The sequence below is a fragment of the Tursiops truncatus genome, chromosome 14 (genome assembly GCF_011762595.2).
Source record: "Tursiops truncatus isolate mTurTru1 chromosome 14, mTurTru1.mat.Y, whole genome shotgun sequence".
Lineage (NCBI taxonomy): Eukaryota > Metazoa > Chordata > Mammalia > Artiodactyla > Delphinidae > Tursiops > Tursiops truncatus.
Window position 1 is genome coordinate 80,344,263 of NC_047047.1, and position 27,740 is coordinate 80,372,002.

The window sequence follows — 27,740 nt, forward strand, 5'->3', positions numbered from 1 at the left end:
CTCCGCTGGTCACTCCGGTCAAGAAACGGAGTCTACTCCCCCCCCACCACCACCATCCTGGGGCCATGCAAGCTTGTGATTGCCCCAGGGAGAGAGCACAACACAAGTAAGGCCACGTGGCTTCCGAGGCTGGACCAGAAAAAGAAGGCAGAGTCCGCCCGGCTCCCTCCCTTGCAGCCAGCCGCCATGGTGTGAGGAAGCCCAGGCCACATGGGGAGCCCACGCGGAGGCGTCTGGGTGACAGCCTCGGCTAAGGGTCCAGCCAAGGGCCACCAGCCGAGTGAGCAAGTGCATCTACCCAGGGTCCCAGCCCCCAGCCCTGAGTCTTCAGCTGAGGCCTCAGGCAGCAAAGAGCAGAGATGGGCCAGCCTGAGGCACTTGCTGTGAATTCCTGACCCACAGAACCCCCGGAGCTTAATAAACGGTTTATGCCACTAAATCTTGGAGAAATTTACACATAGAGATCAGAACAATCTGAGTAACTGTCAACTCAGGGACCAGCCCTTTCCAACGGAAAGCTAAAACTCGGGGTCCGCGAGGAGTTCCGGATACGTAAGGCCGCAGAAGTGCGAGGATTTTTCTCTAAGGAGAACCCGTTCCCCAGGTCACGTACCACCTTCTCTCGGGAACGCAGGACCCCCATCTTCCCAAAGCGGACGTGGAAGGGGGAGCACTGCAGGTTCCCGTTGGGCTGGCGGACCACGATGATGTCAATGCATCCGGACAGGGTGGCAGGGTTCAGCCCCTTGTAGAGCTCCTTCACGGTGACAAACACCTGGCCTGCCAGCTGCCCGACGTAATTCATGGTTTGAGCCTAGGAGACAGAGACACAAGGTGCACAAACGATTAACTCGGGGCAGGCTCCAGAGCCAGTCAAGGTGAACGTGCCCGCGCCGCACGCCCGACTTCAAAGACACCCAGCTCAGGGCATCTGGCTGCCCTGGAATGGGCCCCACCCAGCGCTCCCCACCCCAAGCCCCGGCCACCCCAGGAGGCCTGATCTCCGTCGTCACCGGGCTCTGCCTCTGAGTCCACAGTATGTGTGGCGCTCGCTCTTTCATCATGTGCAGGTTTCACAGACCAAATCTTCAGACTCTCGGGAAAAGAGGCTGTATTTGAGACCTCTTCATACTCCCCACCACGCCAAAAAGAGTAGGCGCTTAATAACGCTGGTAGAAAAAAATGACTGTTTTTACTCGAGAAGGAAAAAATAAGTGACTTTTGTTTTGAATAGTTTCCACCCTGGTCCTTCTCTGCCCGCCTGATGCTCTCACATCTCAAGGGACACTTGCGCTGGGCTTCGGTCTGTCTGCCCAGCCGATCAACCGAAGTCCACTCAGCAAACATCCAGGGCCTCCCCTCCACGAGGGGCCTGGCGCCGGGAACACAGATTAAAAAGATGCGGACCCCGTCCCCCGGAGGGACTCGGGCTCGTGAAGGAGAGAGAAGGAGAACACACGTCCACGTGGTCGTGTCTGCTTGGACTTAAGGAGACGCTGAGGGACTTACGTCCAGGGAAAGAGGAGAGCCATCCCAGAGGAGCCGACAGTCGATGGGTGGGGAGCAGGGCTGGGATGCTCCCCGGGAGAGGAAGGTGGACAGGCCGCCGCAGACAGACAGGTGTGCGCACAGGCACAGAGGGGGTGGCGCCTGCGGCAGAGAACGCACAAGGGGAGGACGAGAGCCGACACCTGCCAGGAGACTCGGAAGATGCTTTGTAGCAACTGAAGTCGTCGGGGACTCGGGAACCACAAGATCGGGATGCGATCGTGATTTAGATAGAGCACTGTGGTAAAAACGTAGACAAGGCGGCCAAGAAAAGACACTGAAGGCAGGAAGACCAACCTGTGGCTTCTGGTGATGGTGCCGGCAAGACAGGATGCCAGCCTGAAAGGCGGCAGTGACGGAAGAAACGAGGCAGAGCGCCAATCCGGGAGACGCTGGGGCACAGGGCAACGGGAGCCCCGCCGGCGCCGAGCCCTGGCCCTCCTCACAGCTGGGGCTCTGACAGCCACCCCGGCGTGAGCCACACCCGCCTGGCTGCCCAGCCAGGTGCAGCGACGGCGTGGTGACCCCTCAACAAACTTAAGACAGGGCTGCCACATGACCTAGCAATGCCACCTCTGGGTATACAGTCGAGAGAACTGAAAGCTAGGTCTCAAAGAGATAACCTGCACACCCGTGTTCACAGCAGCATTACTCCCAACAGCCAAAAGGTGGGAACAACCCAAGAGGCCACAGATGGATAAATGGATAAGCAGAATGCAGTATTACAGACACAATGGAATACTACTCAGCCTTAAAAAGGAAGGAAACTCTGGCACGTTACAACACGCATGAGCCTTGAGGGCATGACGCTAAGTGACACAAGCCGGTTACAAAAGGACAAATACTGTATGCTCCTACTTATCTGAGGTACCTAGAGCAGATAAACCCAGAGAAACAGAAGGCAGAACGGTGGTTACCAGGGGGTAGGGATAGGGCAGGGGAAGTTCACGTCTAACGGGGACAGAGCTTCAGTTGTGCAAGATGAGAAAGTTCTGGAGCTAGATGGTGACTGTCCACCGTGTGAACGCACAACCACGTGCGTGTATTGCATTAAGTCTACTGAACTGTTCACTCAAAAGTGGTTCGAAGAATAAATTCTATGTCACGTGCATTTTACCACCATTTTTAAATTTTTTTACAAGGAGGGTAAAGGAGAATACGGCATTAACCAAAACTCATTTCAGGAAGAGGAACCATTATTTGGTTAAAAAGTTTCTCTGAGTGACAGCTTGGGCCCACGTCACCTCCAGTGCCTGCCTGGCCTAGGGGCGTGAAGGCAACCACACTCTCCTTGACCTTCCCTTCGTCCAGGGTCTCTTGTAAATACGTGCTGGCGAATAGGTACCGAATACAAGAATAAACCAGCTGGGCGCCGGTTCCCAAGTTTCACTTCCGTCAGTTCTGTTTGAAGTAAAAGGCTCAAGGAAGAAGCTAAGTTGATGTCAGTGAAGAAGCCAGGCCAGCCCGAGTCCCCCTCCCTGCCGCCCTTCACCTCCCTCCCGCCACGGTGTCCGCGGAGACACACCAGCAGGCGTTGAGGGGAACGTTTGCCCCGAAGAAGAAAGTGCCTCAGGACCTCAAGAGAAGCCAAAGATGTGCACAAAACAGACGCTGCAACTTCCGCTGAACGGCGTTGAGACACCTGCTCTCCACTCACCCCGTTCCAAGTTACTTTTCAATCTCTTGCTTTTAATCTCAGGATTTGGCAGGAAACGCCTGCTTCGCCTGACGAGGCTTCACTGACCACGTGAAACGGGATTCCACAGCCCTCGTTCCAAAGTTTTTCAAGGAAAGCTGAACCAAACCTCCAAAAAAAACCCTCTGGCCAGACTGGGGCTCTCTAAGCTGTGCTTAACTCTGAGGTTAGGAAACAGGTAAATATATTTTTCTCAACATGACATCTTCCAGCTTGACCTCCTGGAATACTACTAATTTTCTAAGATTCTTCCATGCCGTTGGAACAGCGTCTTTCTGGATACTCTTCCCTAAGTTAGAAACCACTGCAGTAGTGGTGTTAGACCCAAATAGATAATACACCATGGAGCACAAAACTCCAAAAGCATATTCCCACTGGGGATTCTATCTACAACATTCATAATCAACAGCGTCTTCAGCTTGAAGAGCATCAATTATTAAAACTAGGGACTTCCCTGGTGGCGCAGTGGTTAAGAATCCACCTGCCAATGCAGGGGACACGGGTTTGAGCCCTGGTCCAGGAAGATCCCACATGCCGCGGAGCAACTAAGCTCGTGTGCCACTACTGCTGAGCCTGCGCTCTAGAGCCCGCGAGCCACAACTACTGAAGTCCGTGCGCCTAGAGCCCGTGCTCCGCAACAAGAGAAGCCACCGCAATGAGAAGCCCGCGCACCGCAACGAAGAGCAGCCTCCGCTCGCCGTAACTAGAGAAAGCCCCTGCGCAGCAACAAAGACCCAACGCAGCCAAAAATAAATTAATTAATTTAAAAAAAAAAGAACCTAAATACGGGGCTTTGAATTATTTTAGGCCAGTCCCTTTAATCGTCAATTCAGGAATCATCCCCACTCATTTATTATGCAAGTGGATAAAAGTGATTTTAATTCCCTTCCCGGGTCTGTCAAGGAGACTATTATCGAAGGCATGTTATCTAGGAAATAACAGTGTCTCCATTTTCATACTGTGGCTGTGCTTCCCGGCCGTGACACAGTGATGCTACGACAGGCGACACCCAAGTCGGAGCTACTCCTCTCCAGGAAGGCTGGTGGATCAGGGCGCGGGGCTGAGAAACCTCACCTTAGCAAAGGTCAAAAAGAGTGCAAAACTGTCTCAATAAACACAATTCTCAGAATCCCCATGTTTGTTAAACCTTCCTCACCTTCATCATTTCCTTCTACCTTCATCTCTTTAAGTCCCGCAAGAGTTCTACAATCACCCCTTAACCTGTATTTCCCATCGCGTCTCCAACGTCCTCATCTGCATATCAGGATACCTTGTTCATCTACGCGCCCAAAATCACTCATCGTTTTGCAAACTGAACCTTCCACTGGCCCTCCTGTTCAGTTAACACCAACCCCTCCCATCCTGGAAAGTTGCTTGATAAACGCAGGCTGTCATTTGTCAAGCTGCTGGAGAGACCCCATCCAGCAAGCTGTCTGCCCCCCTTGAGGACGGGGAGGGGGCCTGCTCATCTCTGGGCACCCAGGAAATGTTGCGGCCACACACGACCACGTTTCCTTTAACTTCCCAGGCTACCTTTGACTACATTCTTCAGCATTTGCCAGGAGCCTAATCTCTTGTATTTGTCTATTAAGATAGGTACGTGTGGAATGACGTGATTGAATTAAATCTATATGGTGACTGTCTTCCAAAAAGTGAAAATGCTTCATTGGTTGGGAACGCTTTTGCATTGGTTCGATGGAAACAGAGGACGCACAATCAAAGCTGCCCCGGTCCTACTCTTATCACTTTGAAACAAACGCACGTCCCAGAGTGACGGACCTATTTCTCCCTGGTGACCATCGTGGCACAACAGGACTGGGGCGGTGGCAGGCAGGGGGATGCGAAGCTATGTCACAGAGGGGGCCCCCAGGGCAGACATGGCCACACGGGTGGGCACAATATTCTAGTGCTTTAATGAGGAACGAGGAGACAGGTCATCACATAAAGAGAAAAGAGGAAACGTACCAGAAGCTAATGAAAGAGAACTACTGAAAACAAATTCCCCAACTCTACTAGAATTTCAGCAAAGGCTAACCTGTGGATCATCTCTGAAAGGACATACAGAATGAAACAGAATTTCAGGCTCTCTGAGAAAACAAATTCTACTGCCGTATGATGTTAACTTTTTGTCGGTCAACCCAGCCCCCCCCCCCGCCCCCAGACCGATTCTTGTTTCCGTGAGGCTCTCCGGGGAGCTGCAGGTGCAGTCTGAACACACGTGCTTCTTACCTGACGCAACAACCAGGAACTCCAGGGAGAATAAGTGGAGACAAGAAGATAAAATGATGGTTTGGAGAAAGATTTAAATGGGCTTGGAAAACCACAACGGGTGCCTACTGACTCTGGAGAACAAGGAATACTCCAAAGCCATCAGACCTAACGCCCACCCCGTGGGTGCCGCAAATCCTCCGCAGGCCACTAACCACTAATAATCACCTTTTCCCGAAGCCCAGGTGAAAGGCCACGCAAGCCTCCACACGACATTTGCTCAGCACTTCACGACACAAGAAACTCCTTTGCCCAGGGCAGCTCATCTGATGCAAATCTATGAAACTCCTTTGCCTAGGTTGAGTACTCAGGACCGACATCATCACTCCATTTCCGACAAGGAACTGGGGCACCAGGCTTGCGTGGTGTTCAGGGCAGCACAGCCAGTAAGGGGCAGTGAGGACAGGAGCCCAGGTTGAACCCCTGGCCCTCCCTGTCCTGCTGTGCGTAGCGTTGCCTCCCGTTCTTGCTGGACAGAACTGGTATCAATGGGTGAGGCCCAGTTAAAGAAAGACCCGTCGTGTGGCTTTAGTGGAACAGATGGCAGTCATCTAGTTCTAAAGGTCGGTAACGTTCGGCACACGTTTACAGGGTATCCAGTGCTACCCCAGTGATCAGAGATTGTAATTAAAGTTGGAATCAGAGAGAGGCCATCCCAGAGCCAGGGTGGAAAGCACAATCTAGAACAGTCAGTTCTACGAGAACTGACTCGTTAGAGGGAGTGAGCTCAGCATCAGTGGGAGTATTCAAAGAATCTCAGGCACGATCCAACAAAGAGGTTGTAAAGGAAATTCAAAAATGGGGCTCTAAGCTGACGATTCTGTGACCTGGTCATAACAACATCATAAAAGCAAGTTTTCATCCCAAGCAAGAAACCAGGGGTTTGGAGTTGTTTTTTTGTTTTAGGGTTATTGGGGGTTTTTTTTTGTTTTTTGTTTTTTGGCCAGGGGAGGGATAGAGCGGGGATGTAGGGGAGAGGGATTTGTTTGGGAATTTTTTTTTGTCCCATCATAAAAAATTCCAGATGTGCACACACCGCCTCAAAGTAGCTTAGCAAGTCTGGGTATGAGGGGAACAGTGCTAAAATTCAAAAATTAGAAGAAATTAAGAAAACGGGAATTGTTCTCTCCCAGGAACATAAAACTCATGAAGACAATGCCCCCAACTAAATTCACTACAAACGCAGTTTAGGCAACAAGCTCATAACACGTTTCTTGACAACAAACAGGCCATGAAAGATAAAGGATAAGTAGGAAAAACAGAAACTGCATAAAATTGGGGGAGAGGACAAAAAAATAAATGCTGCCTGCCATTCTGGTAAACAATGAATGTCGCCGCACCATCAAGCCACCCGCCACTGCAGCCACCCCAACGGTGCACCCTGAAGGAACTCAGGATGGAGAAAAACAGGATACCCGCCCTAGACAATTAAAATCTATTTCAAAGAATTCGTTTCAATGAGCCCAGATTCTGGCATCTTCCCAAATCTCTAACTTGAGATGTCTGGGGTTCTGTCATTAGCAGTAATTTTTTTTTCTTTTTTTTTTTTTTTTGCGGTACGCGGGCCTCTCACGGTTGTGGCCTCTCCCGTTGCGGAGCACAGGCTCCGGACGCGCAGGCTCAGCGGCCATGGCTCACGGGCCCAGCCGCTCCGCGGCATGTGGGATCCTCCCGGACCGGGGCACGAACCCACGTCCCCTGCATCGGCAGGCGGACTCTCAACCACTGCGCCACCAGGGAAGCCCAGCAGTAATCTTTTGATGTTCAACTAAATTTTTTGTTTTCAGCAAAAAATTCCTCTATCCGCTGGCTCCCCCCTTACCTCTCTGGAGCACCCAGGCTGCTAGTCCTCAACAAGGTCACAGATAAACATAGCTCTCCGCTTTCAGGTGCGCATGTGTGTTTAGTCAATGGGGCTCCGAAGGCCTGGATGTGCTCGCCTTCCTCTGGCACTTGTGAGCTGTATGCACGGCGGCCGGGTCTTCACACGGCCTCTCTGATGAGGCCTCGCCGCTGTCACCAAGAGCGAGGTACAAGACGGTGACTTTGAAAAGGTCTTTGCCCTTGGAAAGCACAGGCCGAACGTCTGCCATTTCTTCCCTGAGCAAATGACTCGATAAGTGGGACTCAGTCGTGGGTTCTGGGTGCGACATTCTCACAGGCGTTCACACCCTCCTCAGCTACCCCTCCTCGGGGCTGCAGAAGGTCAATCCAAAACCTTCCCCCACAGTCCTCAGGGTCTAAAAGGTCAGACACCCTCCTTCATGCAGTCTGGGATCCGAAGACATCTTCGGCACTTCTGTCCTCAGGATGACTCATGGCTTCCTGGAGCGAGCCTGCCGGGAATCCCCCACCTGTGCACACAGCCGTGTGCTCTGTCACCTCTCCCCTCACAGCAGGTGCCTAAGGGACTCCTGTGGACTCTGGGTTTAAGGCACATACAGGGAGTGTCCTGGTTGGAAAACCAACCCAACATCACGCAGGACGAGGCCTCTGACTCTGTGCTCCTGTGATCGGCAGCAGGATCACACCCCCAGAAACCCAACCAGCTGCTGCTCTCCGGGGCCAGCGGGCCGGCCTGCCAGCTACTCTGGTCAAAGGAGCGCATCTGAGGGACTTCTCGATATCCACTGAGTGGATACTTACCGGCAGCGCTAGGCGAAGACAATAACGCAGCAAACCGGCGTGGCACAAACCTTTAAACCTGCTGTCCGTGTTCACATACCATTAAGGCTGGTCCACTGTCCAGATGGGATAATCATCAAGAGTTTAAGTTGTTTGCTTAGTTATCATCATGATGCAAGGGATATAATTTTCCCAGTTTGCAGAGTCTATGTATAACCTGGGCAGGGTAAGGGGTGGAAGTACATCCAACCCAGGTTCAGTCTATATCCAACGCTATGACAATCCTGCCAGCCTCCCGTATGACTTGATGGTCCGACCTACCTATGGGGCAGCGCGTGCAGACTTTAAATTACACCTGCGGAAAGGTAAATATAACGCACAGCATTTAAAAATATATTCACTTCTCCAACGGTGAAGGCAAAGTTATCCACCGCGGTACGTTTTAAGAGCTGTATCTGCTGGCTTGGAAATTGGTCTGCTTGCTCCAGGGGTATGTCTGTGCTTGCCGGTTGGTCCAGGAGCGGCAGACCAGCCTCATCCTCTGACATGTCCAGGTGGCACACGCAGGTGAGCAGAAGGTGCTCAGGGCAGGCGCACAGGCTCGGCCGAGCCCTGCCACCAGCTAATAATCAGGGCCATGCCCAGGGACCTTGCAGCTCTGGAAAGGGTCTCATTACTTTTGAGTTAACGAAGAAAAAGGGCAAAGAGATTTTACCATTAAAATCTAAATTAAATGCCCATGGATAAAACCTTCCCCTCCTCCTTTTTATCCTGATCTACCTCAAGCATCTGAAAGTCACCTCTGAGGACTGGTGAGTAACTAGCCAATCCCACCCCTTCCCACACACGTCCACTCCCCCTGCACCCACAGGTGACACAAAAGCTCACCTGTGCCCGGCACGGGGCTTGGCACCGGCCAAGGCTAATTCCTGTCCTGAGAAGCTGGAAGTCTTACATCTTAGCTGGCTCAGTTACTGAACAACTGAACGTGGACGTCCATCTATAACCTTTCTGGACACTGAAGAATTTGCTCTGGGAGAGTGAGCATCTGCCACTGGGCGTATTTAAGCCATTTGGCTTTTATTAGCTAGGACCATTCTTCCTCGAGGACACGACAGAGGCTGCCTCTCTGGGGTTCTCCCCACAGCTCCCTGAAGCCCCGGCATGTCTCTCTCTTCATCTGAGGATGGCTGTGTGACTGCCCCTTGTGCCCCGGCAATCTAGCCGGGCCTCACAGGGATGGGTGGGGGGCCTCCACCCATCACCCCTGGCTGATCTCCGCTGAGCACGTTCCAGACTCTGTCTCCACGTCTGGGGTCCAAATGTGAGGTCTGATCAGCTCTGAGTAACAACAGAAACATCGTGCTGCTCCGGAACTGGCCAAGATCACATTCACCTGGGAAGTTACGAGGCAAACGCTGGTTTTCACACAAAGCATTAAAAAAAGGCAATTTCTAAAAATTCCAAAAATGATATTATGACTAGTAAGACTTACATGGAAATGAAATTGGTTTATAAACAGCGTATCTTCCTCGTGCTATTTACAGCAACGGCAAAGAGGAAGTCTTTCTTCAGAGCACTGCGTACTGATATTTATCAGTTGGCAAGTGTGATAAATTATATAGACCAACGAGGAAGTATGACTTAGGTGCAGCGTGGCGCAGGGTAAACAACGCCAGACTGGAAGTCCGGGTGCCTGGGCTTCACGCCCACCGCTGCCGCGCTGACAGCACACGCTGGGGCAGGTCCCTTCCCCCGGCCAGTCTGGACCAGGTGAGTCTGGCAGCAGCTGCCCCATGTGTTAGTCCGACCATCTTTTTTTTTTTTTTTTGCGGTTCGCGGGCCTCTCACGGTTGTGGCCTCTCCCCTTGAGGAGCACAGGCTCTGGACGCGCAGGCTCAGCGGCCATGGCTCACGGGCCCAGCCGCTCCGCGGCATGTGGGATCCTCCTGGACCGGGGCACAAACCCGTGTCCCCTGCATCGGCAGGCGGACTCTCAACCACTGCGCCACCAGGGAAGCCCATGTCCGACCATCTTGAACGGAGCACTAAGAGAAACTTCGTACGCAAGGGAGCAAACTTCTGTGTCCGTCAGTACCCCTGGGGATGCGGGGACTTTACTGGCACGCCAGCGTTCTTCAGGAGGCGCTCTGGTCCAAAGTAAGAAAAATTCACCAGAAAAACCTGCAATGCTTTTGAAAAGTTTGCAGGTCACACTAATATCAATACTTCCTGACAAAAGTGATGAAGCAGCAAAACCAGCCCACCCTGGGGTCCCCGCGCCAAAGCCCTCTCTGAATTAAGCAGGTCCTGCCCACCACAGCTCAGCTCCAGGCCCAGAGGAAGGGCGAGCCAGCTGCAGGCCATCCTGCAGGACGCAGGGTATACGGCAGGAGGCGTGGGGCATGAGTGTGCCCAGGATGCAGGGGGCTGCCACTCTGCAAAGTCAGTCAGGAAAGCGGGCGTCCAAAATAACTCCAGACACTCAGCAAAGACAGAGAGGGAAGGGAAGGCCGAGGAGACTTTCTCCTCCTTGAAGGCCGCCCACAGGGGAGGAGCCCCACACTCTGGGCACACAGCAGATGCACAAACGCGCCAGCTGCCCCAGTCTCGTATGGGTCCAGGGGGCAGCGCTGCGAACACTTGTCAAGATGAGGGAAGGGAGGTCTCATGACTTCTCTCCTCATTGTGACACCAGAAGAATCAGCATTTCATCCAAAATCGGCAGAATCCTTCTCCAGGGTTCACAGATTGCCAAGAAACACTGCTTTCTTGGAACTTCTGCCAAAATTCAATACCCCAGCCATCGCTCTCGTAACCCCGCGGCTCTGCTAATACCATCCACCTCTAAAATATTAATGTCAATTTAAGATGGCCTCAGACCAACCCAAAAGAAAAATGAGCAAAAGAGAGAGAGAGAGTTCACAGAGAAAGAAGTCCATTTGGTCAAAGATGTATGAGAAGATACTCAATCCTAGTCATAATTTAAGATATGCAAATCAAAGGAGGCCTTTCAGGTGGTCCAAAATCAAAGCATTCTGTAAAAACCTGAGGGGCTGGTGAGAACAGGAGGAAACGAACACTCACCACTCCCTGCCGGAGGGGTAATAAACGGGGTGAGCATTGTGGCAACAGCTGTCATTTTTTGCACACACCAGCAAACTCCAGCAATTCTTCTGCTATGTACAAAACAGTAATCAGGGCACTGATTATAATAAGGAAAATTAGAAGCAAATATCTACAGGACTTCAGTTAAGTAAATTAGGGACCACCCACACCATATAATTGAATATTATGAGGCTGTTAAAAAAAAAAAAAGAGAGGGGGGCTTCCCTGGTGGCGCAGTGGTTGAGGGTCCGCCTGCCGATGCAGGGGACATGGGTTCGTGCCCTGGTCCGGGAAGATCCCACATGCCCCGGAGCGGCTGGGCCCATGAGCCATGGCCGCTGGGCCTGCGCATCCGGAGCCTGTGCTCCGCGGTGGGAGAGGCCACGGCAGTGAGAGGCCTGCGTACCGCAAATAAATAAATAAATAAATAAAATTAAAAGAAATGAAAAGAATATTAAAAAAAAAAAAAAAGAGAGGGAGAGGTAGTTCTCCAAATACTAACATGAAAAGGTATATATACTGTGTGAAAAAAGTACAAAAATATTTATAATATGAACCCATTTCTAAGAATTACATTTATACATATTCTCATATGCACAAAAAAATTATGGACTGATGTACATACCAAAAAGGTTCACAGGCTCACCCTAGGGAACAGGCCTGGGGAAGGGGAGGAGACCTTCACTTTTCATCACAAATATTTCCAAGGCGTTGGTTCCTGGGTTTTGTTTTCTACATGCGCATGTACTGCTTTAACGTTAATTTTTAATGACCTCAGAGAACTGGGGGAGGGATGGCAAACTCTGGTCTGCTCGGTGTCAGGGTCTCCCCAGCACTGAAACTGCTGGACAGGCGGGGGCGATGCGGGGTGGTCCTGCTTTGGTCGGAAGGGTCAGATGGGTGACCGCTCCTCCAGCGCTGGGATTGTGCAATGCTCCGATCTTACAATCCCGTGTGATGAGTGTTCTCAGGTCCTTGCCAAGGAGCACAAAAGGCCTGGGTGGTGGAGGGTGGAGGCAGCTGAACTACCCCGGTGGCCAATGTGCTGGAAAAACAGGCCCAGGTTTAGACCCCGATCCCCCAGCTCTTGACCCCGCAACTCACGAATGGAGCACAGGGCTTGCAGCCTCTCTTTCCACCCCAGCAAGGGCCCTCTGTCCAGGTCTGTGTCTTGGCCAAAAAGAAAGCCCTGCTTCTGTGACTTCTGCGTGAACCCTGCTCCCTCCACCCAAATATCACCCAGACGCTCAAGAGCGCTGCCTACAGCTCAGGGGTAAAAGCTTAGTCCGCAGAGGCAGACAGCCGGCCTTCACCTCCCAGCTCCACCACCTGCTAAGCCATGACCATGAACGACTGACCGACCCCTCGGCCGCCCAGTCTCATATCTATAAAACAGACGACCCTAACAGCACCCACCTCATAGGATGGGTAAACGTGGAGTTCTTTTCCAAGTGCACGGCCAAACGAAAGCCAGGTGCTAACCCTCTGGTCACACACGGCACCAAAGGCCGGACTGTGAGTTAAGGCTGCAGCCTGACAGCGCTTTGCATACGTCAACTATTTAGATCGCACCCTCCCAAAAAGACAGGGCCAAAGAATACTACTGGTTGAAATTAATACAGAAATATCAGAAGGGTATGGTTAGATTCCAATAGGCTGGGAATACATTTCCAATTTATCCAAAAATCTGAGCCCAAAGGCACCCCGAAGACCAGGCCACAGGCTGGAGCGATGCAGAGTTCACCGGCAGGAAATTCTCTGGCCAAAGCGGGGAGCTGCCTTGTGGGTGCCCGGTTATCCCACGACCCTCGCTGCCTCTATCTTCTGTAAACCAAAGGTCGATGCCTAGAGAGACCAATCAATGCAGAGGAAGATTTCACCAAAAAGAGAGAAGACATGTGTCCAAGGAGATAACGGGCCTTCCGGGAAGGAGGCACGTGGTAGAAGCGTGCTGATGGTGTCCCAGGAGCACTGGGCACACAGGGTGTCTCGAATGCAGGGTCTGTGGTCGGCAGGCAGTCGATGCAGAGCCATGACTCTGCTCTAACAACCTGTAGCTCTTTACTCGAAAGCCCAGCATTCAGCAGCAGGAAAAACGGTTGTTCCAAGAATCCCAAACCTGCTCAGCGTGTTGAGAGATGTGGTTTCCATCACCGGCGCGGAAAAGCATCCTCTCCAGACGGAGCCCTGCCCCTTCGCCCAACACCTGACACGCGCGGGCCCCTCCCCGCACACCAGGCACTGGGTCTCACACACCCCGCTTCCCTCCACCAGAGTTCGCACGCGGGGGCACACGGGCACACACACACGCCATCTCAGCTAAACAAGTTTCACAAAACAATACCTCACCTAAGATTAGTATGTCCGGGTCTGGGATTTTCTCTTCTATTCTATTTCACCTTTTCTAAAATGCCCATGGGCCTACTAAACTGATTTTAGGACCAGAGGGTGACAGGCGGCACTGTGAAGAATACTGGCCTGGGCCAGTATTCACTTCTTGTTGCTTAAATAAAAGGTGGGGCGGGGTCAGGGGGGAGACATGGGAAGAGGAAGGAGAAGGGGCACACAGGGAAGTGTGGAGGACACAGGACAGGGGGACAGGTCACAGTCTCCCTGACAGCCCCCCCCCCCCACTGTCAGGAGGGTCTCCCGAGCCCGGCACATTGCATCCCCCGAGCTGGACCTGCTGCCGGAAATGAAAGCAGGTGTCAGGCCCCTGCTCTTTCTAGACCCTCTGCTCACAGCTTAGAAAGCTCCCGCTGATGGGCTTTGCTCGGACTTTGCTCGACTTCTTTTCACAAATCCCACTCCGATTCTAAGTGAGTGGGCTCCGGGCGTAATAAACCCGGCCAGGGTTCAGTGAAACCTAAGAAGTGCCCTCCCCAGGGCACTCGCCCCAACGCTGACCGGATGTCGCGGCCTCGCACGTTCCTTGTCACCTCAACAGCCCCCGGTTCTCATGGCTCGGTCACGCTGAGGAAGTTGAAGTGCAAACAGGTCAAACCACCAGCCTCAGTGTCCCAACGGGACCACCGTCTCCTAGGTCTTTTTCAAAATTCTCCAAAGGCCATTCCCGTCAACAGGCCTTCCCTGGAATGAGCTGCCTGCAGTGTCATCCATGCCCGTCGGCACCCCTGCCCAAATCAATTCATCACATTTGGGTACCTTTTAGACCTTGAACCCAGAAGAGAAAGGACCCAGCGGAGGCCAACTCGCAGCGTGAGGGGGGACCCACAGCGCTGATTCACAGCCCAGAGGCCAGAGTCAGGCAGGACTGTCCCAACTCCACAATTAGCCCTCCTCACTGGCACTCTGCGTTCCCCCCTTAAAATAACAGTGACCACAGGGACCCCGCATTCTTTCCCAGGGGCTCTTGTGTATCTCAGTGAACACGTTTACCATAACTTGCAAATGGGTGTGAGTCTCTCTTCATTGCCTAGGAGAAGAAACACTCAAGAGACACTCGAGAGCATGTGTCTTTGGCCCAAGTTACAAGTGGGTAAAACTACAAAGCCAAGTTCTTTGCACCAGCCTGTGCGCGCCACAGGCCTCAGGCCTTCCTTTGAAATCTCTCTCCATCTCCTGCCCTCCACCCCGCCCTCTGGTCCAGGGCCCTGAACACAGCTGACTGGGTGGGGGGCAGGCTTACAGACTTCCTTCTGGCCGGGCTGGCCACACTGCCCCCTCCCAGGGCAGACTTCCCAGCCTCTCCGAGGTCCCCTCAAGACCAGGAGATCCGTCAGTGCCCCACCCGAGTGCCCAAGTTCTCTCCCTTGCAACAAGACTCAGCAGGTTTGCCCTCTGCAGCCATTCTTTCCCAGAGTGCTGAGATTTGGGGCAACTGAGACCCGGGATGGTGAAGGCACCTGGGCAGGGCCCCACTGCCAAGCTAACGCAGAACCCAGACGAGAGCCCAGGCCTCCAGGCCCACTAAGTTCAGGTCCAGGGCTCTGTCCAGGCCTGGCTCCACACCACACGGCCCTCCACACAAACAAGCATAAAAGCTCCAACCACACACCCACACACAAAACACTCGATAATAAAACAGATGTCGGCAGATGTGAACGAAGCATTATCAAAACACAGAACCGGAAGACAAACTCTTAGATGTCCACCATTTCGGGGGGGGAAGACGCGTATGTGTGTGTTTACTTCTCAGTTGCTGTACTTTCCGCAATTGCTTACTAACTCATAAGACCCGAATTATAGAACAGGGACAAACAGTAAATTTCACAAGCACTCCCCCATTACCCGCCCCCTCCCATAAAAACAGTTGATAAGCTCATGTCTCCAAAAAACTCCTCCAAACTACTGGGCTCTAAAAATTCTCTGAATTAACACGGCCAGTTGTTTTAGTCAAGTTCCTGTTTGTTGGTCAAAACCGGGTTGACATCTGCGTTCTCCAGCCACTACCCTGCACGCAAATGACCAGCCGGGCATCTATACACACCCCTGCTCCGCGGCTCTTCAAGGTATTTCCAAAACACTACTTTTCATCCTACATTTTCCCCACCTTCCCCAAAATAAAATTATTCGCAGGGGCATCTGATGGAAGGCCTAGCACCCAGCAGGCTGCAGGAAAGGTGCACAGAAGCTGGCAGTGGAGGGACCAGACTGTATGTAATCCGAGAACCAGGATTCCAACCCGGGCTCAGCCTGCCGCCCCGCAGCTGTGTGACCTTGGGCACGTAAGTCAACCTCCCCGAGCCTGTTTCCTCAACAGCAAAGCAGGAATCCCAAATAACCCACCCCCACCTCCCCGACCAGTTTCATAAAAGTCCCCGGCGCTAAGCAAGGGCTGCTTGCCGCCCAAGTACTACCCACACGTCCTGCCAGGACGGAGTCCCGCGGCCACCCCTCGAGTTCGCCACGCCGATCAAGGTCAGCCCTTTGGGAGAAGGCCCGAGGGAAGCTCACGAGGCCGCCGGGTCCCTGGGCCTGTTCTCCGCCTCCCTCCCTGAAACACTTGCCCCGAAAGGGCCGCGGGGACAGAGTGTGGTCCCCGGGCATCACGTCGTCCCGCATCCCCCGGCCGGCAGCGGCCCGACCGCGCCCCCCGCCCCTGGGCGGTGCCCCGCCCTGCCCAGCCTGGCCCCGCAGAGGCTGTGGCCCCTACCTCGGCGGCGGCCGGGGTTTGGCCGGGGCTCCACGGAGGCTCGACACGGCAGGCTGGCGGCGGGGAGGCTGGTACTCACCTTGCGGCGCCGCACGCTTGGCCGCCTTTGTATGCAAACACCCAGCCCGCCTCGCGCTCCTGGTCTGCGCGGCCCGGCCCCCGGGGGCGGGGCGAGCGGGGCGGCGCAAGGGGCCTCACGAGACTCGAGCCTCTCGGCTGCTTTCAGGGCCCGCCCGGCCCCAGGCGGCAGAGCCTCCCTCGCAGGAAGTGCCGGGGCAGCCCGCCCCCTCCTTCCTCGCCTGCCTTAGTGCTCGTTACTGAGATGCAGAAGGAAGACGGAAGATGCGGGCTCGGAAGGAAATACGAGTGCACTTCTGGCCACTCTAAGACTGGGATTTTTTCCAGCCAACCCAGACATGTCGGGAAGGGGAAGGCTTCTGGTGCTCGTTGAAGAAGCCGGCTGGCTCTAGGTAGAAGTTTAGGGTCATCTGCTATCTTTCTCTGCTATCCCCATTATTTCCACTGCATCTAAACAAGTCCAGACTCTGCAGGGAGAATTTGTTTCCAACAAGCAATGAGGAGAAGACACTAGATCACGTTTCAGTATAAACTGAGCTGGATTCACGAAAGCCCTCTGCCCTGCTGATCCTGCCCTGGCTGGAGTCCCCCTGGGAGGGCCCTTGCTGTGCGGTCTGCAACCAAGCAGTCACCCAGCTGTGACTCAGCCAGGACAGCTGAGGTGATCCCCTGGGCCAATCCCTGGACCTGCCGCTTTCAGCCCAACTCGGAAGAGGAGAAGGAAACCACCGGGATGCGTAAACTTGCTGCAGCCTCTGGAGGAGGAAGGAGGGAGGAGTGATGCCAGGGCAAAGCGATGCAAGCACCCTCGATCCTAAAAAGACTCAGACTCGGTTTCACTATCTGGAAAATCGGAGACAGATCCACTTTGAGGATGGAAATGGCCATCACGTGAAATACATGGCCTTTGCTAACTTGAAAGATTTTGAAGTTCTAGAACCGTATACATTAAGGAGTGGTGATTCCCAGGATCTGTTCAGTGCTTAGCCCAGCTGTGATACAGAGACTGTCCGGCTTGCCCAGCCTCAAGACCCTGCAGGCTGCTGACCTTCCTCCTAGGAGGGACACCTAGAGAAGGCTGATGATGTGTAAGGCTAAACAATTACAACTCCTCGATTGTCAGAACTCTTCTCTACATAGAAAAGGGACGAGAATGATCTAAGCCGCCCTATTCCAGCTGGAAATCTCCATCCTTCTATCCAGTGACAATAACAATCCTGGGAATTCTGAAGTTTTCCAGATTAACTACCTACACAATTGAAAGGGCTCTGCAAGGGGGAGGGGAGACAGGAGGGTGACCTCTTGCCCCTCTTCACCTGAGTCTCATGAAACAATACATGGGTGTGCAATTGACTCATCTCCTGACATTGACAACAGTGGTTAGTTCGGGAAATGCCCAGGGCAGAAAGGATACCAGAGAAAGAACAATGAATTTCCCCCAGAGGGCTATACTTTATCTCTGGTGCCTGACTTGGTCTCCTAGGGAGGGAGGGAATCTCAGTAGGATGCAAGGCCGGGGTTTGGCTGGAGGCCTTCAGCACAGGCACTCCCTTGCTCGAGGCCTCAAGAATCAGATGGGAACCAGGGACCACCCAGTGCTGCGCCGCCCCCTCGGAGGGCAGGGCACAGAGCAGTGTGGAAATCCACCAGAGGTGGAGTGGGTCCCAATCCAGCGGGGTGCCCGTGGGCGGGCTAACCAACGCGAGTTTCTTGGGGGAAGAGGCAGGTATGAGAGGTCCTGGGTTCCACAGGAGGAGGAGGGAGGGTACACCAGGGGGAGGGAATGCTTGGAACCAAAGCACAGAGGGCCCACCCCCAAATTAGGGGAAGGATCATAGATGAGGGCTGAGGCATCCAAGAGGGCAAAAGAAGTCACAGGGAGATTAAGGGGAGCGGCTGACAATTGGCCACAGCTTGAAGGCCACACCACCCTAATTCACCCTAACAGATACATTAATTAGACAGCACAGTGCACCCTCCCCTGGGCCACGCGCTGGGCAGAGTCCAAGACTCATGGGACTCAGGCACACCGTGCAGCAGGGAAGCAAGGAGAGCCCCCAGCCTCAGGGCAGAGGGAGACGCAGGCCCCCCACTGGCCGGCGGGCCACACTGCCTGGCATGGAGAGCAGTCACCACCCCCGCAAGCCCCAGCCCCGTCTGTCTCCCCACCTTCATTCAGTACTTATGTGTTGAGTGCCGCCCTGTGCCCATGCTGAGCGCTGGGGGCTCCAGCGGGGACCAGGCCAGTCGCGGCGTCTGTCCTCCGTTGAGTGTTCGGTTGGGGGCAGTAATGTCGGTCGATGGCACAGATACACGTAAAAATTGTGACCCTATTCAGTGCCACCATGAACTGACCGGTTGGACATGGCTGCGGGACTTGACCTGCCCGGCCCCAGAGGAAGAGGGGCAGGCGCTAACGTGCACTGCTCTAGGCCGGGTGTGCCGGAGCAGACCTGGCACCTGCGGGGCTTGAAGGAAGACACCCCCCGCCCCGGCCCTGCACCGCTGGCCTCTGATGGGGGAGGGGGAGCACGCCAAGTCCCTTGACCGCCCCGGCAGTGGCTCCCCGCCTGCGTCCCGTCCCGGTGATCAAGCGGGGCTGGGACATCCTTTCTCCCCTGGCCGCATGGGGGAGATTCCTAAAGAGTCAGGTGAGGACAAGAAATACATTTTTGCTAAGAAACTACATCGTTCTCTCTTCCTCCTCCACAGCCAGGCCTGCAGGACCCAGGTCTCTATGAAGCAGCCCTCACACCTCGGAAGGTATGTCCTTTGGTGTATACGTCACACACACCAAATGTCTGAGTTTCGCTCTATAGCCTTCCTCCCTCCCTGTTTTTACCCCAGCCTTGTAGTGAACAAGTGTCTCTCCTTTGCCAGGCCCGGGACTGACAGTCACTCTGTTTGGTCTGAGACAGGCATTTGCCAATGAGAACAGACATGTAGCACGGCAGAGCAGGGTCCTGCTGGATTCTGGAGAAGGTTGGGAGGTGAAGGGAAGAGGAGAGATGAGGTGGCAGGAGTGAGGCCACTTAGGGAACCTGGGACAGTGACTGGTGACTGGTATGTTAATCATTGGCAAGGCCATACTAGATGAATCTACCTGAGAAGAAAACATATTTGGAATTCAACTGGGAAATGCATCTGCTACGGACTAAATGTTTATATCCCCCCCCAAATTTATATGTTGAAGCCCTAACTCCCAGTGTGATGGCATTTGGGATGGGGAGGGAATTAGGCTTGTAGATGAAATCATGAAGGTGGAGCCCCACCAGAAACCTGGACGCCAAAGCTAAACATAGTGGTCCAGCCTCTGACCTCACTGAGGGAAGCTGGCTACAGGATAAAATCAGCTTCCTGCAAGAAGACACTGTGCAACCCGTTACAGGACGTGGGCTCAGGGCCAGCCCCAAGGTCATTGCTCAGCTACTAGAATTTTCAGCTGATAGACCTTTGTTTGCACCCAGTTAAGATAAAATCTTCAATGCTAACTGATATAATCCTTTGTCGTCTCTAAACAAACAATTAAGAAAGGAGAAGGGACAGGATTTGCCAACAAATTCTCCTATCTGTAAATATGCAGCATTTAAACTCGCCAATAGCCAGGCACATTGGCATCTGCTCGTTGCCTGGAGCCTAACTAAACACAACTTCTTTAATCGTTGACCTAGAACCTGGGGTTGGTTGAGGAAAGTCACTCTATACTCGAGGACTTCAAGTCATCGCTCTCATCATCTCTTGTTCTGAGAATAAGTAAAATTATTCCGAATTGGACATTCTCATCCACCCCTAACACGGTAAAGCAGTGTTTACCATGAAAACTTCTCACATATTAGAATCACCTGGGGAACTGCTAAAACTCTGGATGCCCAGACCAGCCACGAAAACTTCTCACATATTAGAATCACCTGGGGAACTGTTAAAACTCTCGATGCCCAGACCAGCATTCACATCAACTAACCACAGTCTCTGGAGGCAGGACCCAGGCATCGGTACACCGCAGAACTCCCCATGAGATTCAAGTGCACAGTCACGTTTACAACCCAGTGTTCTCCGAGTCCACTTCCCTTCATCCTGTACCCTGGCCGGCTGGCCTTCCCTCTCTCAAAGCCCACCATCTCCTCTCCCAGCACCCTGTGCCAAGGGTCAACATGTAATTTATGTTCCTTCTAAATGTCCTTATAACAGAACCCATACAAGACAACTCAAGTAGAGTGAGTGAGTGTGAGTGTGAGTGTGAGTGTGTGTGTGTGTGTGTGTGTGTATGGAGCATGATACATTGAAAGGGGCCAGGGATTCCAGCAATGGGCCCTGAACTGTGGCAGATTTCTCTCTGTCCCTCACTGTCTTTCCACTTGCTTAGCTCTGCCCCCTTCCCCTCTCCCAGCTGCTTCCTCTGCTTCCTCTCCAGGGTTGCCTCCTACACACAGCTCACCAGGTAGCTCTTTCCTTCACATGACCACCTACCTCAGTTCCCCTAACCCCAAAATTTCAAGGGAGAAATTGTATTGACTCGGGTCATCTCCCAACCTACAGTACAAAGTCGCAGGTCACTAACATGATAGGAATGACTACCTTTGCTTGTCCATCCCTGGTCCAGTGCTCCCCAGTTCTGCTTGTATCCCCTTTTCCATCACCTCGCGTACCCCAGACACAGTGCTCGACACTGTAGGAGAGCGAGCCGTGAGCCAGACGTGGCACCTTCCTTCAAGGCCTCCGTAAGTCTGTCAAACATCCGAGCCTTGATGTCAGGGGGAACTAAGGGAGGAAGAGAAGCAGGTGCTATGGAAGAGTGGAGAAGACCGGATCAAGCCTGATGGGAGATGCCAGGGCGAGGGGCTCCATGCTGGGCTCTGATCCCAGCTTCACCTCTTGCTAGTTATGTGATCTTGACCTCTCTGACCCTCAGTTTCCTTTTCTACTGAACTGGGGTGAAATATCTGTTTCACGGGCTGTTTGAAGGAATAAATGATCTAAAGTACTTAGTGCAATGCCTGGCACAATATACATGGTCCACTCTGGTGAGTTTTATAATAGTAATGATAATTACTACTACTATTATTATTATTATTTAGTTTGAACACTTAGAAGCCTGATACAGAACACAGTATCACGTTTTGGGCCTTCAGGTTGGGGAAGACTCCTGACCGATGAAGTGTGAGTGGGAGGAGATATTTCAGGCCGAAGGACCAGCACGTGGAAAGGCCCCATGAAGGCATGTGGGAAAGTGGGGAGCTCGTGCCCTGTGGCTCAAATGTGGCGTGGACTCCCCAGTTTGAATGCAAGAATGAATTCATACCCGTCTCTCTTCCATGGTGTCCAGTGCATGCTGGGCCCCCAGGGAGGTTTCAGAGGAGACGCTGAATGACTGCTGAATTGATCGGCTAGGTTTAGTTAGCCTGGGAGAGGGATTAACCACTCCGGAGACTTAAAGTCAATTTCCTGGATTTTAAAGCACACGTTCCTTTGTGCTTAGGAGGACTAAATTCAATTTTCCCTTAACCCAAAGCAGAACATTAACATCACACCTGAGCAAAATGACGTGCACCTACGAGGAGCACCAAAGATGGTGGAGGGTCCACATCGCCTCCTCTGGCACCCATGGGAACGCCGCCTCAGTAAACCTCTGGCCTCTCGCTCCACCCTTCGTCCCTTCCGTTCTGTGGAAGGAAGTACGGAGCTGGGACTCAACTGCTCCTTTCTGGTGTGACGGTCAGCACAAACCAAGACAAGATTCCATCTTCCCTGGTGCGACAAGGGAAAGAGGTTGCCTGCCCCTCCCCCCTCTCCTTAGCACGTTTACTATTGGACACTTACTACACATTCTTTCTCTGCCCCTTTGAGAGTAAATCTTAAAAAGTAAATCTTTCTAAAAGCTAAATAAGCCTCTGGGCACCTGTACAACTCAGAAATATTCCTAGCACCTGGCAGCCACCTCTCAGAAATGTAAACAGAAAGATGCCCCCCACCCACCCACCCCCACTCCCCCCACCCCCCCACCCCGCCCCCGTCTCCCAGCGTCCCTGGGAGGGCAGGCGCCTAACTTCGGCAGGTGTCCTGCCTCGCTCCACGGTGCAAAACTAGCTCTTGTCACAAAGGAACTGGAAGTTTCGTTTTTCCTTTGGATAAAGGCAATAAGCTAACACAGATGGTCACCCCGTTACCAGGTGGACCGTGTGTGACAAATGGTGCTGTCAGGTCCTCTTACTGAGGACTGGTTGTCGTTTAACCTGAGAACACATGTCAGCCTGCCTACATGAACATGTGACATCCCTTCATGTCTTTGCACTCTCTTATTGGACGGCCTGGTTTCATGCTTATTCGATAATTAAACGCATTTCTTTGTCATCTCCCTTTGTGGAGGTTTTCTGGGCTGGGTGGAGATTTTAATTTTTTTTCCTTTTTTTTTTTTTACATCTTTATTGGAGTATAATTGCTTTACAATGGTGTGTTAGTTTCTGCTGTATAACAAAGCGAATCAGCTACACATATACATATATCCCCATATCTCCTCCCTCTCGCATCTCCCTCCCTCCCAACCTCCCTATCCCACCCCTCCAGGCGGTCACAGAACACGGAGCTGATCTCCCTGTGCTATGCGGCTGCTTCCCACTAGCTATCTATTTTACGTTTGGTAGTGTATTGTGTCCCAGCACCGGCCTGGATGTCCTCAGGACATAGCCTTCCTGCCCCTTGGTTCCCCGAGCAGCACAGGGAAGCATGCAGTGTGCGGCAGCCAAGGTTAACTCACGAGAGAAGCTCTACAAGCTGCTTCTGGTCACAGGTCATGTGGTTACTGCCGTCCACCCCTCATCCCGCAAGTTCTCTCTCGAAGCATGCTAGGAGTCCAGAGGATCCACGGAGAGAAAGCACACATTCACGAGTTCAATGTGGAAAAAATTAAATCTTCATTTCACTAACTTCTAATTCACATTTAGTAGCGTTCCCTTCAATTATGAACGTAGGGCAACAACACACAATGGTAGCAACAGTTCCTGAGACCAACGCCACCAACTACAGATCACAAATATTTTCACACCACAACAAAGTTGTTGACGACATTGAGAAATATCCTAGACACTCATTACTACTTAAAAATGTTGGTCGTTATTCGATCTGCTGCTCAGGGACAGGGGAACCAAGGCAGCCAGACCTCGGAGAACCAAGGACGTGAGGCAGCCATTGGGACTTAGTCAGAACAACAGAGAACGTCTCCCTCTGCCACCCCACACCCCACAGGGAGAGGAAGAATAACAGGCAAAGGGACCCTCTGTGGGGCCCAGTGCAAAGGGAAGGTCTAAAGCTGAGAGTCAAGCAAGTATTTCTTGGGCAAACCACACCCTGAAACACAAGGTGTTCCCACAGGAATTTGAAGGGTTCAGTGCACTGAGGGTAACCATAGCAACAAGGAACCTCAAGCCCAGCCCAACTTCTACCCAGGTTAAATCCCACCCCCGCGCTAAGGGCCTGCCAGGAGGAAAAGTGGGTCCATTTCTAGAGATTAAAAGCAACTTGTCTAAGTTTCTACAGTTCTACCAGGATGTCCAGCTTTCAAGAAAAAACGAGGAGACACATGAATAGGCGAGATAACACGCTTCCAAGAGACAGTAACAATAAGAGATGAGATGTGACACAGATGTTGGAATTATCTGACTTGCATTTTTTAAATCTGATGTATAGGGTAAAGTCTCTAATGTGTAAGGTACACAATATGCAAGATCAGATGAGTTCACTGGAGAGATGGAAACTATAAGAATCTAAGGAAAATGCTAGAAATGGAAAATACAGTAATGAAGATGAAGACTGTCTTCAGTGGGCTCGTTAATAGACTCAACATAGTGAGGAAAGAATCAGGGAAGCTGAAGTAAGGTGACCAGAAACAGCCAAACTGAAACACAAAGAGTAAAAGCGAGGAGAAAAGAAAGAAATACACATCTGCAGTGGTGGGTCAATGTCAAACATTGTCTAGCATTCATGTAGCAAATGCCAGAAGAAGAGAGTGAGATAGCTAGGCAGAAGAGATCTTTAAAGAAATTATGGCCTAGAATTTTCCAAAATGAGTGAGAGACACCAAACCACAGATCCAAGAATCTCAAAGATCACCAAGCAACCATATTCACACACACACACACACACACACACACACACACACACACACACACGCATGAACATAGGCATATCATATTGAACCACTGAAAAGTAAGGAAAGAGAAAGTCTCAAAGGCAGCCTGAGAAAAGAAATTACACAGAGGAACAAGATATGAATTACAGCGTATTTCTCATCAGAAACCACGCAGGAGAGCCAGTGGAGAATCCTGGCAGACATGACCTTAACCAGGGGATGCAGGTTAACATCTTAGGTGATGCACAGTGACACCACGTGCCCCTGATGGAATGCACTGAGGAGGCGTGTCCCCTCTGTAACCTTCTTCCCAACAGTAGAACAACTTTATCTGATCCTGAAAAAACACCCACGTCGAGGGGACTTCCAACAAAGTAACTGATGAGTACCCTTCAAAAGTGTCAAGATAGTGAAAGACATGGCGAGACCAAGGAACCGTCACAGACCGGGGGGGACTGAGGAGGCAGGACAACTCAATGCCATTGAGGATCCTGGACTCGATCCTGGAACAGAAAGAGTAATTGGCAGAAAAACTGGCGACATTTGAATAAATTCTGCAGCTTAGCTTGAGAAAAAATAGATGACTGGTTCGATATTGCCAAATGATTGGCAAAGACCCAAAGGCCCAAGGAGTTAGGGAGGAGTGCTGGGAGGGTTCTGGGTGGAAAAAGGTGCTACAGGCTGTGCTTAATTTACTTAAGCAGATGGGGTCTGATCCAGACCTTGAAGGATCATTGCATAACAAGCAGTGGAAATGAATAGAGAAGGGATTTTGCAGGGGTGGGAGGAAGGGCTGCAGGTAAATGTGGAAAGACAAGTTTATCGAAGTTTTGGCAGTGGGCAAGTCAGAAACGTGTTGGGGATTTGCCGTGCAGGTTATCAAAGAGCGAATATCCTCGTGGGTTTGTTGAGCAGTTAATATGGGCAAGTGGGCTGAGACCAGCACGTCATGGCCTCAAGTGCAGCCTCGTATTATAGTTGGTGTTTTTAACCACCTCGCTTTACGTCGAGCCCGTGCTTTGAGCGTGGCTGTCAAGTACTTGTCATCCCTATTATATTAGAGAGTACAGCTCTTCGGGAAGCTTAGATCTGAATTCACTGTGAATAAAGATAGCAATAGATATTTTATATTTATGGTGAGAATTTCAACCAGCTCTTGATCCCTTTTTAATAAAAATTCTTTGAGTCACATTAACCATTAAAAAATATATAATACTTGATTCTTTTTGGTTTATGAAATATCTCTGTTAACGCGAAAGTAAGTAATTTAGAATTACAATTAAAGTGAACATTCGCCTACTGCAAAAAGAATGGCACTGCAAATGATGCTTTAAACTGAAGGCCCTGGAGAACCATTAAAAGCTTATAAGCAGGGAGGGAAATGTTATGAAACCTCCATTTTATGGAAATGAATCTGGCCAGGGTGGGCTGGCCATGCGGGATGGCGGGAAGGCTGGGCGGCAGAAGACAGTAGAGGTAGGCGGCTTCTGCGATGGTCTAGGTATCCAGTTCCGGGGTCAAGCAATGATCAGGCATCAGTTGTCATGGAGAACGGATGAAGGGACAGCACCTTTCCAAACTCCTCGGGTTTTCTCAGGTAACAACACTAATCCCCACACTGGCTCCGGGTGGGATAAGTCCTGCCCCAGGTTGTGAAATGAGAGCCCTTAGAACTTCCCTGGAACTGAAATCCTTCTTGGATGTAGAAAACCGGCTTTTTCATTTGTTTCTGCCATCATCCATTAAAGAAGGGCAAGAGACCAGGGAGAGAAAGTGATTCGGGAGCTGTGCTTGCCTGTTTCCCAGCTGGGACCCTGGTGTGGGTGTCTGTCCACACAAGCTGGCTGTTTGGAGAGCTCTGTGGCTACCACCCTATCCCAACTCAGAAACATAACAAAACAAAGAAAGAAACCACTCTCTTAAATCCCAACGAAACTGCACCTCCTATAAATGCTTGTATGCTGATATATTCATGACTAGCTGCTCTGGGCCTTTACCAAGGGGAGGAGGAGGGAGCCAGGAGGGGCTGGAGGGAAAAGGCAGAGTCACCTATTCACAGGGGTGCTGTGGGCTCTGCTTGGGTCCTGGTCTGCGAATCGAAGCTCCTGTCCCTATTCTTCATCCTTCTAATGAGAATTAGGCACCAACTTGCAGGACTCCCTGAAAATACTCTCAGTATCACATGCCTGCACGTACATCTAAATGGCATTTCCTTTGCATTTCCCATTTAATAAGATAAAATATTGGAAAATATTTGTATAAATAATGCACCATGGTTTACCATTCTTCAAAGAACTCCACAAGAAGGCAATCCGTGACACCGAACAGATGAGGAAACCTGTGTAACACCCCAGAGCAAACCAATTCACAGAAGGTAGAATTGAGACCCCAAGAGTCTCGTGATAGGGCTCTAGTGTCCCCAGATCTCAGCCGCTGATGCCATTCTTCGGTGGGTTCAGTGGCTGAGAAGCCAGCATGGGGGACGTTTGGACGTGTCGTGTGGGGATTGATGCCCCATTGTGTCCACCCCCGCAAGCCAGCCGTTTACCTTCACTGCCAGCAGAAATCCTCACCTTCCCCACTTGGAGGGCGTGTTGGCAGGACCCCATTCAACGTCCATTAATTTCATCTGGAGGTCGCTGCTCATGGGAACACTGGCCTCCTGGTTGATTTTCCTCTTTCTCCTAGTTTTCTAGTTCCCCTCAGCCCGGGCCACTGCTTACGGGTTGTTGTTAGGACACACGTGGCTGGCTCCCATCCCAGCCTTACCCTTCTCTCTCTTTCCTCCTTGATCTTGCCCCTCAACCTGCCTCGTCCACTGCCATTTTCTCTCCTTCTCCACTGTCCTTTCACCCGTGCCCTCTGCAAAGACTCCGGGAAAAGCTCATTGTTGGGTGGCAGGATTCTGATGACCCCACTGGGGTTATGATGTCAGCATTTGGTGATGCTCAGGGGAGGAGAGAGAGGGCTCAGTAAGGCTGCTACGTGGAGCTGAACCTAGTCAACGCTGGGGCTGATCGAAAGCTTGGAGCACAATGTGACCAAATTCTTCCATGAAATCGGATTTTGCCTGGCTGAATTCTGAGTTATAAAAAGCTAACTAGAAGGGACTTTTCTTTCACTCTAACAAAGTGAGAAAACATTGAGAGAGGAATTAGCATATCCATCTTTTATAGAAC

General features: G+C 51.8%; 1 protein-coding gene and 1 long non-coding RNA gene across 8 annotated transcripts in view; both read right to left on the minus strand.

The window, feature by feature from the left end:
• LPIN1 (lipin 1) overlaps positions 1-27,740 on the minus strand; it is a 180,100-nt gene that overhangs the window by 108,953 nt on the left and 43,407 nt on the right. For 5 of the 7 annotated variants that reach the window (XM_073791577.1, XM_073791579.1, XM_073791576.1 and 2 more), the window contains one exon: positions 614-814. In XM_073791577.1, coding sequence (XP_073647678.1) covers positions 614-805 — 192 coding nt within the window. In that variant the 5' untranslated portion in view covers positions 806-814. Of the gene's footprint in view, positions 1-613; positions 815-16,361; positions 16,592-27,740 lie in introns of those variants that run through there. The other 2 variants (XM_073791581.1, XM_019943265.3) reach the window with 2 other exon arrangements.
• Positions 985-27,705, minus strand: LOC141276361 (uncharacterized). The gene is made up of 3 exons (XR_012325814.1): positions 27,110-27,705; positions 21,015-21,197; positions 985-9,533 (listed from the first exon to the last, which is right to left on the minus strand). It is a non-coding gene; the product is annotated as an uncharacterized lncRNA (long non-coding RNA).